This window comes from Dama dama, chromosome 5 (genome assembly GCF_033118175.1).
Source record: "Dama dama isolate Ldn47 chromosome 5, ASM3311817v1, whole genome shotgun sequence".
Classification (NCBI taxonomy): Eukaryota; Metazoa; Chordata; class Mammalia; order Artiodactyla; family Cervidae; genus Dama; species Dama dama.
The window spans coordinates 11,586,837-11,599,055 of record NC_083685.1 but is presented as its reverse complement, the minus strand read 5'-3'; the positions used below and the strand labels follow the sequence as shown (position 1 = coordinate 11,599,055).

Genomic DNA, 12,219 nt, shown 5'->3' with positions numbered 1-12,219 from the left:
TTACATTCTTTTTGGCGACGGGAAATCTTGGTATGGAATCTGGTGGGTATCAGTCCAGGAGGCCAGTTCAGCTGTAGGTATGTTATCCCCATGGCTACCAGGCACATGGTCCAAAGTTCACTGAAAGTGCAAGATGGAGTTTCCTTCTTTTTCAAGATGGAGTCAGCTCAGCCTGTTCCTTTTGTCAGGCGAGTGTATGCTCCTCAGTTCTTTGTCTCATCACAACAAAGATTTGGAGTGACGGACATTCAAGCCCCTCAGGGTATCACAGCTCTTGGGTCTTGGACAGACCATGTTATAGCTCTCAGGTCTCGAACGGGCTGTGTTATAGCTCTTAGACAAATCAATGTTACAGCTCTATTTTATTTAGAAGATAGCAGGAAAATCCATCTTCGAGGTGTGAGGGCACGTCGATCCAAAGACGCGAAGCGAAGAGAGTCCCGGTGCGCAGGGGAGACAGTGAGAGCAAGCTTTGGCTCCTCTTTTCATGTGTTTCTCTCTCCCTGGGCCTGTCCTATGTAAATTGGGCAAGTCAGGAGTGCTGTTTGTTTTACCTGAGGTCCTCACTCCGGTCCTCGGACCTTCCTTTGTTATATTTTCATGGGCTTTTCCCTTCCAGGTCTTTTAGCCACCACCATTCTGGACTCATTTTCCCTATTCTAACTACCTAACATTTTCCTCCCTCAGTATAGAGAAGGGGAAAAAATATAACAGTAGTTTGTTTCCTCCTGACGCTTAAGAGAGAGATGAAAAATGTCTGACATTTGCAGCCTATTTCCTCCATTTGGAGACCCCTGGCCTTCCTGTCTGTTACCTTCTCACATGTTATTATTAAACAAAGCTCAAAGTTTACTCTACAGTTCACTCTGTTGTACATTTTATGACTTTGCCCAAATCATAATGTCTTATCTCCACTAATTATGAAATCACCCCAGAATGTTTTCACCTCTTGCTCCACCAACTCATCTCTCTCTCAGTTTAGATGTTTCTCTTCTTCTAATATATGTATTCAGTGCTAAAAGTTTTCCTCTAAGGGCTGCTTTCACTGCATCTCAAGATTTTAATTGGTTGTTTTTTTTCTTTTCCTTGAGTGCAAAATATTTTTTCCATGTCTTTTAGACTTTTGGACCCATGTGTTAATTAATCTTCAAAGATGTTGGAATTCTCCAAGTATCTTTCTTTTCGTCATTTCTTGTTTAATTCTGTTAAAGCATACCTTGTATGCTGTCTATTCTTTTGTATCTGTTAAGGTGTATTCTATGGGCCCAACAGTGGTCTTTCTTGGTGAATGTCCCATGTGAGCTTGAGAAACATGTGTATTTGACTGTTGTTGGGTAAAGCAGTCTGTGAGTGCCAATTAGCTGTCTTTCTGAATCACCCTTGTCTTAACCAGTTCATCAGTTGACACTCCCCACTTCTTCTGTGTAACATATTGACTTATGCCTAAGACATTTGGAACCATAAAGGGGATGGGTATCCATCTATGTGACACTCTGTACATACATTCGGAATATATGTTTATCAGAGATTCTGTTTGCTCCCAAATGACTTTTGGGCAATCATACATATTAATGAAATATATACTTTTGACAAAATATATGTAAACAAATCCTTGTTGTTGTTCAGTCACTAAGTCATGTCTGACTCTTTGTGACCCCAGGGACTGCAGCATGCCAGACTTCCCTGTCCTTCACTATCTCCCGGAATTTGCTCAAACTCACGTCCATTGAGTCAGTGATGCCCCAAGGGCAAAAGAGATCTGTCCTTAGAAAACCAGCACTGAATTCTTTGGCAAGATGTAATAAAGCCAAGTTCCCTAAAACACTGCGTAGAGTTAAGCACGAGGGAGACAACTGTGAAAGGACTGAGGGCATAATTGGAAAAATCCAGAATTAGGCCCTCCTGCTTTCGCACGTGGCTTTATGTCCTTGTTTCCTTTAAAGAAACAGGCACGGGAAATCACAGATGGCTCATTCTTGTGGGTTTGTTTTTTTCTCTCGTGTGTTTTATGTGAGACAGATTATACAGGATTTCAGTCAGGGGGTCTGCCTTCAATGAGATGGTCTAGGTCTTCTTTGAACGACTGGGAAATGAAGACACATCTGTGGGCCTGGGGAACCAAGTGAAGAGAATCAGGACACTGATGTCCTGCCTACAGAGCTGAAGACCCATAGAAGAAAGAGACTTGCTCAAGCTCATGAAGCAAATTTGGGCCAGGGCCAAGCAAAATACTATACCTGTTATGTGCATGGACAGCCATTTCTGTTTCCATGGTGCTTGGATTATTATTATTAATTAACCTTATCAGGCAAGGCCCCTGGCAAGTCTGACTGAGCTGAGGTGGGGCCAGCCCAGGGGGGTGCAGAGACCTGGGTGTTTAGTCCACTTGGCTCATGCCCAGCTTTCACCAGGAGCCACCAGTCTCTCGACCTTCACCTTTGTCAACCCGGAGGGGAGACCAGACCTTGACAACTTGGCCTCACCTATTTGAGGTCTTTATTATTGTCCCCATTTTCCATGTGAAGAAATTGAGGCTCAGCTGAAGTTCCACAGCTAGGAAGTGACAAGATCTGAATGTCACATTGAGAGGATTAAATAACTGGTGTGCTTTCCTGGTCTGGTGATTTTTAGGACACAGCATCCCCTCTTATGATATATTTGGTTTCAGTGGGGACAAAGAAAATTAGTCACGTTAGGTGTACTGATATATATGAAAACTTTCCTCATGTATATTCATCTCAGCCCGTTAAGGGTGTCCCCATGCCCGGGTAAGGAGATGAACCATTTTAGAGGTAGAAATTAGGCTTCTCTTCAGCTGCTCTGGACTTACCGGTGGTGGATGCCGGGTTCTGTGGAAAGTGAGTTAGTTCAGTCACTCAGTCATGTCCGATTCTTCGCGACCCCATGGACTGCAGCATGCCAGGCTTCCCTGTCCATCACCAACTCCTGGAGCTCGCTCAAACTCACGTCCATCGAGCTGGTGATGCCATCCAACCATCTCATCCTCTGTCGTCCCCTTCTCCCCCTGCCCTCAATCTTTCTCAGCAGTAGTGTCTAGTGGTGCATCATGAGCTCAGGAAAGAGTGGTAACCCGGGTCTCCTGCCATTCCCGAGAAAGCTCTGTGGCCCTAATGGACACCTCTCTCCACCTGGTGGCAGCTGACGGAATCGGAGGCAAGATGATGGACTTTTAGGGCAGAGGTTTGCAAAGTCATGATGGAGGTGGGAAGACCAAGCCATCAAACAGGAAATGTTTTCAAATACACCTCCGGTCCCCAGGGTGTAGCAGAATCTGAAGGGAGCAGACAAGGTGGCAGGGCAAACAACGGAGTTTGAAACAAAAAAATCTCCCCAGGTGATTCTAATATGCCAGCTTCTGTTCCCAACCTTGAAAACCACCCTTTTGGGGATGAGAAAAGGAAACTGCCTCAAACTTGGCATGGAAGAGAAGTTTCCTTTGGATGGAACTGTCAGCTCCTTCTGAGAGGTAACCAACCTTTCTGATGAGTTGCTTAAGCACTTTTGGTATAAGCTGAAAAATTTCATTTGCAGGGAGTTTCCAAATCCTTCTGAAAAGTTAGTTTACTTACTAGCTCACATTCAGGACCAATGAGAATCTCAAATGAGGGGTCCTCTCTGAAAAGGCTCACCGCAGGATGGAAAGTGCTAGAATACAAAGGAGGTGTTTGGTGAGTTGCCTCTTTGGATTGGTGCGTTAAGAGCAGTGCACACAGACAGAGTCCACTGATCTAGCTCCTTTCCTGGCATTGCGGCCATGAGACGTTGGGTGTGCCATTCCCTTCTCCGGACTTTGGGTTATTCATCTGTCAGATAAGTGAGGTGACTGAACTAGACTCTGGCTCAAATCTACAGTCTCTTTCAGCCTTGACATTATCTGATTCCACAACCACTAGGTGTTTTTCCCCCAGGCTGGGCTAGGCAGGAGAAGAGGAGGATGTTCCCTTCTTATTGAGTGGACACCAGCAAAAAGCATTCTTCTAGAAGGGTGTGAGCTCAGCCAAGTTGGCTGGAGCCCACCTTTCCAAAATGAAATCCACCAGAAAGCACACTTCATGGATTTGGGGACCACATCTGCCTTGTTCAGGGTTGTAACCCCACTGGCTGCAACACTGTAAATGTGCATTAAATACTGACTATCTGAGTAGGCATCATGCATGTCGGCGGGAAGAGAAAGCTTCCAGAAACCAGAGAGGACAAAGGCCCAGGCCACCGGTTTTCCTGGATATTGCTACTTTATTTTTGGCTACATCATCACAAAGAAAGGCGATGGGTGGTTCTGCATGCACCAGAGGGGGTGTGTGTGTGTGTGTTCTAGGCAGGAAGGTACTTACATCTGTCAGGGAGGGGGCGCGCCTGGACTGAGGCACTGTGAGCTAGCCGCATGCTGAGTCCAGCGCCAATACCAGCGTTAGGCCTGGGCAACACAGCCAGCATGCTTTCTCCTAAGGGCAAACCATGAGAAGGAGGTGGGCTGAGTATGGGCACCAAGGGGGCCCCTGGGGAGAGAGAGGGTCAGCAGGGAAGATGGCAGCCAGGAAGCTGCTGGCCATCGTGGAGAAGGCGAAGTGCCTGGCATCTAGAAAATGGTTATTCAAGGCAAGAAATCGATGCCTTCCAATGATTTGTCAAGGGAGCTAGGAGTGGAAGGCCCTGAAATGGAAGGCTAACAGGTGTGCGTTTGGAGACAATGAGACTTTTAGTGTCCATCTGGCTACTTCAGTAGATAATGGTGGGGTTTTGGAGAGAACAGGGTGATTTTCATGGAGGAAGACTTACTGGAAATTGGGGGAAAAAAATCAAACCTTTCTTGCAGGGCACTGGAGATGACCTGACCTCAAATCTTATAAAGTCTGGCCTCCTTGCCTTTTCCTCTTTTAAAACAATTTTTTTTTTAACTTTTAGAAAGACTGAACAATCCAGGATGGAACAAAAGCCTTTGGGTCAGGATCTGTCACTTTCTAACGTTTTATGTGCAGGATGATGTTTTACTCTCCCAACACAATGAACAGGGCGCAAGAGATAAAGAGACAGAGAGAGACAGAGAGACCAGAGGCGATTCTGAGTGAGAGGTAGGATACAAGAGAGTCAGAGAGTCAGAGAGAGAGAGGGGAACCGGTCACGTGTTCATTTAACTAAGAGCAAAGGAAGGAGAAAGCCGGCGGCTTCTATGGAGAGGCCCCCTGGAAACCAGGGCTCTGGTTTGAATACCTTCTGCGCCCACCTGGGGAGGCCAGGGGCCAAGAAAGACCCTCTATGTGGAGCGTCTACACAGCTTGCTGGAGGCTGCCATGCACCGGGGCACTGCTAGCAAGCGGCCCGAGGTCCAAGTCCACCCGGCTCTGCCAGGGGAGAAGGGGTTACAGAAGCAGGGACCTACCTACGTGGTGGTTCAGGATTCTGAGAGGAGGCGAGGAGGTGAGCCTGTGTTAAGAGATACATTTTTGCTTTTGCTATTCTATCCCCACAGAGAGGAGGAAAGGAGGGGCAAGAGATGGGGGCGGAGAGAAGAGATAAGGGGGTGAGGAAGAAAGAGGTGAAGGTGGCATCGGGCGAAAGGAAGGAGAAGTGGGAGAGGGGTGGTACAGAATGGGGCTAGTTTCTGCTAGGAAGCAAATAGGTAACACTCTGAAAGAGGGGGGCTACCCAGTCCCTTGGGGTATTCTGCATGGTCATTTCTTGATGCATCTAGAGATGGGAAGTGTGTTCCTAGTCACTGGAGAGTTTAAACACACGGGTCTGTTTTGTGGCAATTGAGTGTATGATGTGAAGAGGTGGGGGGTGAGGGAGCTGGGATGCTCCATTTCTGTCCCAGGGCTCATCCTCATGACCTTGTCTGGCTCTGCGGACAGCTGAGGGTATAGGTGGATGGATGTTAGGTGTGTCCAAGGCCAGGAGGGTCTAAAAACAGTCCTAAATGATGAAGAGCCTCTGTAATTCACCCGGGCTAAGAGGTTGTTAAATGAACAACCTCCTTGTGAAATTCTCCCCATCCCTACGGCTCCATCCTGGAGGGATCAGAGACGGGCTGGATTCAGAGCCCGCATTGCAGCCTCGCAGAGAGCGGAGGTTATTGGTGGCAATGTCCGCGGTGCAGGAGAGACCTCAAAGGCAGGTTCCAGGAGGGATGGGTGGGGAAGGTGTTGAGAAGAGAGATCAGAATGCAATGGGCAGCTGGGGCAGGCTGGGGGTGGGGGTGAGGGGCACAAGGTTCGGGCATGGAGTTGGGGACCTGGGCGCCATCCTAATCACTCGACACGTGGTTCTCATTCTGTAGCTGGTGCCAGCGTTCGATCTTCTTGTCCTTGTTTTTCAGACACTCGTACCAGTGTTTTAAGCGCTCTCCCTTGGCCGAGATCCCCAGCTGGCAGCCTCCTGGAGGACAAGAGGGAAAGACAGGGCAGGTGGTCGGAGTGGAGGGATGCATGGGAATCTCATTCTAGACCCAAATGTCTAGCTGGGGGAAAACCTGCCACCAAGCAGTGACTACCCCCCATCCCCCCAGCCACTTGGGATCCATCCTTTCTCCTGGAAGTTGTGGTTGTGATGTTATTATTACCACTGGTTTTCTTTGTCTACAGACTCCCTGCTTAAGAACCTGCAATGGCTCCCTACTGGGGCATCAAGTCATAACTACATTGTCTATTTTTCAAGACCTTCTTTATTTTTTTTTAAGTCTTTATTGAATATGTTATAGTATTGCTCCTGTTTTATGTTTTTGGCATGTGGGATCCTAGCTCCCTGACCAGAGATCAAACCCACATTTTCTGCATTGGGAGGTGAATCCAGAGAATTCTTAATCTCTGGACCACCAGGAAAGTCCCCAAAAACCTTTTGAAAATCACCACTCTGCTCACTGAAATTCTCTCTCACCACTTGTGGGGACTCATCATGCATTTCCAAGGAGTCAGTTTCATCACCCTGCTCAGTCCCGCCTGCACTCCTTTGCTGGAGCTGTATCCATTGTCTGGAATTCCCTCCCTGCTCCACAGGTAATGATGGTGCTTCCTCATTATTTGGAGGGGGATTGGGAACAATAGAACCTTCATCCTGAACTTGCCAGTAGACTAAAGAGACGTCCTTTGCACCCTATTTTCTGCAGAGGTCACACACTTCTCTCCTCTGCAATTGTTTATTCCACTGGAGGTGATTTGTTCAGCAAATGACCAATCATGATCCAATCTTCCCAGCTTTGTAACAACCCAAATTGGACCCAAATGAGGACCCTGGGTCCTGACTTTGCATTTGGACAAAGCAATTGCAAGAGTAAAGCAGGGTCCTCAAACCTCTGCATCCCTGGGTAAGGCTCTCTTCTCTTGGGAGGATAGAGGATAGCGTTTTGCCCGGGAGTTGGGAGCACTCACCAATGTAATCATTGGACTTGCCGATGTCATAGTCCCAGACTGAGATGTCCAGTGACTTCTTTGCCAGGTCACTGTGTTTGATGTCATAGAAAAATTCCTAGACGCAGCAGAGGAGGGCATGTGAGTGACAGGGTTCTCTGAACCTTCAGCATCAGGAGCTAAGAGGCTGAGTCCTAGGGGTGCTTGGACCAAGGGGAGGCCCTTGTATTGGCTATTTGGAATCAAGGGGGCCTTTACCCCAGGCCTGATAATCCCCTTTCAACACACACTCTGTACAACAAGGCCGCCCAGGCCCTGTAATTCTCTTTTCAATGACTCTGCTTGAAGTTGGGAAGACTGGTGAGGTTTTTCTAAGAAGGCTGATTTTGCTCACATTTCCTTGAAGGTAGACAGACATGAATCCAGTCCTTCCATTCCGATAGCTTCTGAAGTGGTTTTCCTCCCTCTTCATCACTCAGAGATTAAAGGTAGCTGAGGTTTAGGTGTTTATATTTTCAGATAACCTGATTTTTTCAATAACTCTTCTGCCCAATCATAAAGTTCACTCATGTTCACTTTTAAAACAAACATGGAAGCAACCCTGGCCTCTCTACAAAAACCCAAAACCAAACTTGTAATCTATCTACCCAAGAATGACCACGGTCAACGTTCCCCATGTGTGACCATATTGGTGTATGTCTTAAAAAACCAATGTGAATATTAATTTGAATTTTATATCATATGAAATATTCAAATATTAAATTATAGAAATACAATATGAATATACTGTACTGTGGTTTCCTTTTTCCATTTTATAACAGATGGTAAAAAACAATTTTGCGTGTTAGCAGTTTTTTCTACATCACCACTTTATTCTTTATTTATTAATAATTTTTTTTTCTAAATCACCACTTAAATGGCTTCACCTACCAGCTGCGTGGCTGGACCATAACCTAGTGCCCAAGAGTTGAGGATTTAGGTCCCTGACAAGTCGCAGTGTGAATACAGAGGAAGGAACACCTTAAATGGGTATATGGAGAGTGGCTTTAGCAGGACTGGATGCATTGGAAGGATCTGGAAATTGAGGGAGACGGAGAGGGCGGTGCCACCGGGGTGGCTGGTAAGGGGGACAACTGCTCCTATTTATTTCCTCAAATATCAGTATTATGCACAATTAGAGTTGATAAAGACATTCTCTCTCCAAACACAGCATCTTCCCTTTGACATTCCAAATCTATAGGCTTTTGTCTTAGGCTTGATTTCCCTCCAGTGAGGAACTCTTTCCTTCTTTAGATAATTCAAGGTGATCTATGAAAGAAAGCTTTTTCTAAAAAAATGTGCTTTACAACTTTCTAGCAGGGAATTTGTTCCACCTTCACATATAGGAACTACTACAGCATATGACAAAAAAATGGGACAACCATACCTCATTAAATTCAGGATTCAAGGTTTTCTTCTTAATTTGAGTCTTGTGTTTGGCTTTCTTTCCCATGTCTGGTTTCAGCCAGCTGAGAGGAGACATAAGAGGCTATTATGAATGAAGTTTAATGAATAGGAATAGCCTCCTGATGACCCTAAATGTCCAACTAGTGTCAGGAGAATAATTAATGAACAGATCAGAAAGTGAATCAACATTAATAATGACCAGTGTGCATTAGAGCATTTACCTGGTGCCAGACGTTACCTAAGCGCCTTATGCACATTTAATCCTCAACAAACCCTAGATGGTATAACTGCCCGTTTACATATAAGGAAACTGAGGGACCAGAGAAGTTGAAACATGTGCCTCCAGTCACATAGCTGGGGGTTCAAGCCAGCTGTTGCCTCTGGAGTCTGTGCTCTTAGCCAGGACTTTCTCCCACTGGATCATTGAGAACCTGGATGATGGTGTCTGGGGCTTCACTACTGATTACCTCTTAAGCTGGGCATCTGTCTCGCTGTGTGACCTTGGGCAGGTTCTTTGCCCTCTCTGGGCTTCAACATAAAATGATCTTGGGGAAGCTCTCTAGTTCTCCAATTGCAAGGACCTAGGACCCCATCTCGGGCCCATTGACAGGCCCCGGCATTGACTCACAGCTTGACAAATGGATCTGAGTAGCCATTGGCATCCATGGCCGCCAGGTGCACGCAGCGTATGATGCCCACGATGAGGCCTCCCTGCTGTGTGCTGTACATGAGGGACACCAGGATCTTGCCACGTTCCTCTATGTCACCAATACGCTCCACCTGCTGCAGTAGAAGAGGGTGTGTGGGTCTAGGACGGATGGGGTCCGGGAACATGGATGGTGATCATTAAGACAGAGTCTGTGGAAAGTAGGAGGACTTGGGCCGGCATGAGTGCAGTTCAGCACCATGAACAGCAGAGACTCCCCTCCAACCTCCAGGGAGGAGCAAACGATGAAAGCCAAGAGGCCCAGTCCTAGGCACATGGGGGCCGGTGGCTTTATTCTGACTTAGTCACAGACTTAGTCTGACTCTGGGCATACACTGAGCCTGACCCTGATGCCAGCCCGATTCTGAACTCAGAACCCCCCATCCAACCAGTCTTCTCAAAAGTGGAGTGCCTGGGACCAAGGGCATGGCTGTGAAGCCCAACTCGAGCCTCTGCCAGATGCACAGCTTAAAGAACCTGCCCTGCCTTCCCAAGGGGCGCGTGGCAATGCCCTAGTGCAGCAGAATTACTAGAAGAGCTTCTGCAAACAAGGCCAAGGAACATGAGGGTGTCTCCTGCGGGGGCTCCAGGTGCAAAGAGCATGCTCCTGGTCTCATGTTCTAATGCCCTGGGCAAGGGCACCTCTCATTATGAACCAACAGGCAGGTGGTTTGGGGAGAAAGAGTGGGAAAGGGGCCAGGGAGGGAGAGAAAAGGGAGATGCCAAACCCCGACTGTGGCTTCAACTGTTCCATTTTACTCAGTGCTCACCTCCTCCTCATAGAGGGCCATGCCTCGGGCTGACCCGGTGGTTCCAGCACGCTTCATCTTGAGGAGGGAGATAGAAAAGAAAAACAGCACTGTCAATGGGCTCACTGCCCTACTCAAGAAAGACCGGAGACCCCTTCTCCTCCCCTCCACTAGCATCCAGAGCCATGAGGAGAGGTCCTCCAAGCTTCAGTAGCCCTCCAGCACTCCCCCTTTCAGCTAATATATACATGTATAAAATGCTAACCATTTGAGAGACCATGTTAATGCACAACAGCCTATGATGTAGATTGTATTAACGTCCCCATGTTGCAGATGATGACACTATCAGTAAGTGGCAGACTACCAGATCCACAAAACAGATAAGGTTTTGTCTGCTCTGGTTGAAGTGGCACAGGGGTCTTGAGATCTGGTCCGCCAGATGCTTCTTCCCCCATGGCTCCTTCGGAGAGCAGAATGTGAAAAGCACTGGTTAAATCCATCCTCTCCCCTTCAGAGACGAGGAAACTGAGGTCCAGAGGAGAAGGCACAGTGCTTAGGAGGTCTCTGTCCTTGGTGGGACACATGAAGGGAGTCAATGGTGAGAGGGTTAACAGCAAAAATCAGCAGGGTTCTGGGGCCAGTGCAGGCCTGCGATGCTACCTCTGTGCCTCTGGGACTGGCTGTGTCCATCACAGCAAGATGGGCAGACCCAGGAGCTGAAGACCCGAATGGGGGCCTGGCCCTGTCTTGACCAACTGGACTCACTGAGTGAGGGGGAGGGAGATGAAGCCTGAAGAGCCAGCTTTTACCAGGCAAAGACCCAGAGGAAAGGCTTCCTTCGTAGGCACATCTGGTGATTTACTGGAGCCTGGCATCCAGTGTAAAGTTTTCCGTGCTGCTTTCTCTGTGCTATAGAACATGGTGTGGCATGCATGAGAGTCCCTCCTGAGGCTGGCCATCTGGTGGGAGGATGCTGCGGGCACCTCCATGGGGACACTGGCTCAGTGCCCCGTGAGGAGGCACACTGGTCACTGCAGGAAAACTGGGCTACGGCCGGGGTCTGGGAGCAGAGGTACCGACTCGTGGTGTATCTTAGCAACTCCCTCCTCTTTTTGGTCCTCTGGGGGCTCAGAGGTTAAAAAAAAAAAAAAGAACAACTAGGTAGGTTGAATTATCTCTAAAAATACAGATTGCTAGATCTCACCCTTCCTCGCTAAGTCAGAATATCCAGGGAGATCCTCCACAAAATCTATTTTGTAAAGCTCTGGTTTTACTATCTCCAGTTGATTCTGAGGTGCAGCCCAATTGAACAGCCTGTGTGGTTCTCGTTCTTTCTCAAAAGGTGAGTATCACATCTCACAATAGCAGTTGTAATGCTTTACATGTACTCTCACACCAATCCTTAAAAGACCATATGAGGTTAGTACCGTATTTTCCCATTTAACAGATAAGAAAACTGAAGCACAGAGGGGTTAAGCCAAGGGATTCAAGTTATACTGTAAGGGGCAGAAACTGGGACTCAAACCCAGTCTGGCTCCAGAGCCCATGCTCTTAAGCGCTATGCTATCCTGCCTTCTGTGAATCTCTGCAATGCTTTATGAACTTCTTGACTGACAGGTGGGTAAGGCAGTATTATTTTCTATAGTAACAAGAGTTAATTTATGAATGCCCATTATGTGCAAGGTTGTTTTAGTTATGTCTTTCACACAACCCTCCTACGAGGCAGGTGCTGTTGTGATGCCCATTTTATAGACAAGAAAAACTGAGGCCCAGAATAGTTCAGACCCTTGGTGAAGGCCAGGGAGCAGGGACATGGCAGGGCTTTGAACTCAGGCAGACCACCCTGCCACACCACACTGCCCTTCAGAAGTGATGCTAACCAGGGTTGGAAGAAAGCATAGCCAGGAGGCAACCCTGATTTCTGAGCTGAAATCTTCACCCTCCTCCCCAAAGCTGC

The 12,219-nt window shown here is 47.5% G+C and overlaps 1 protein-coding gene across 1 annotated transcript in view; it reads right to left on the bottom strand.

Moving 5' to 3' along the window:
- Positions 1-5,473: 5,473 nt before the first annotated feature.
- Positions 5,474-12,219, bottom strand: part of RPH3A (rabphilin 3A) — a 95,068-nt gene continuing 88,322 nt past the window's right edge. Inside the window, exons 18-22 of the mRNA XM_061140838.1 lie at positions 10,284-10,340; positions 9,436-9,590; positions 8,788-8,869; positions 7,383-7,479; positions 5,474-6,393 (exon numbers count right to left, since the gene is read on the bottom strand). Coding sequence (XP_060996821.1) covers positions 6,263-6,393; positions 7,383-7,479; positions 8,788-8,869; positions 9,436-9,590; positions 10,284-10,340 — 522 coding nt within the window. The 3' untranslated portion in view covers positions 5,474-6,262. The remainder of the gene's footprint in view (positions 6,394-7,382; positions 7,480-8,787; positions 8,870-9,435; positions 9,591-10,283; positions 10,341-12,219) is intronic.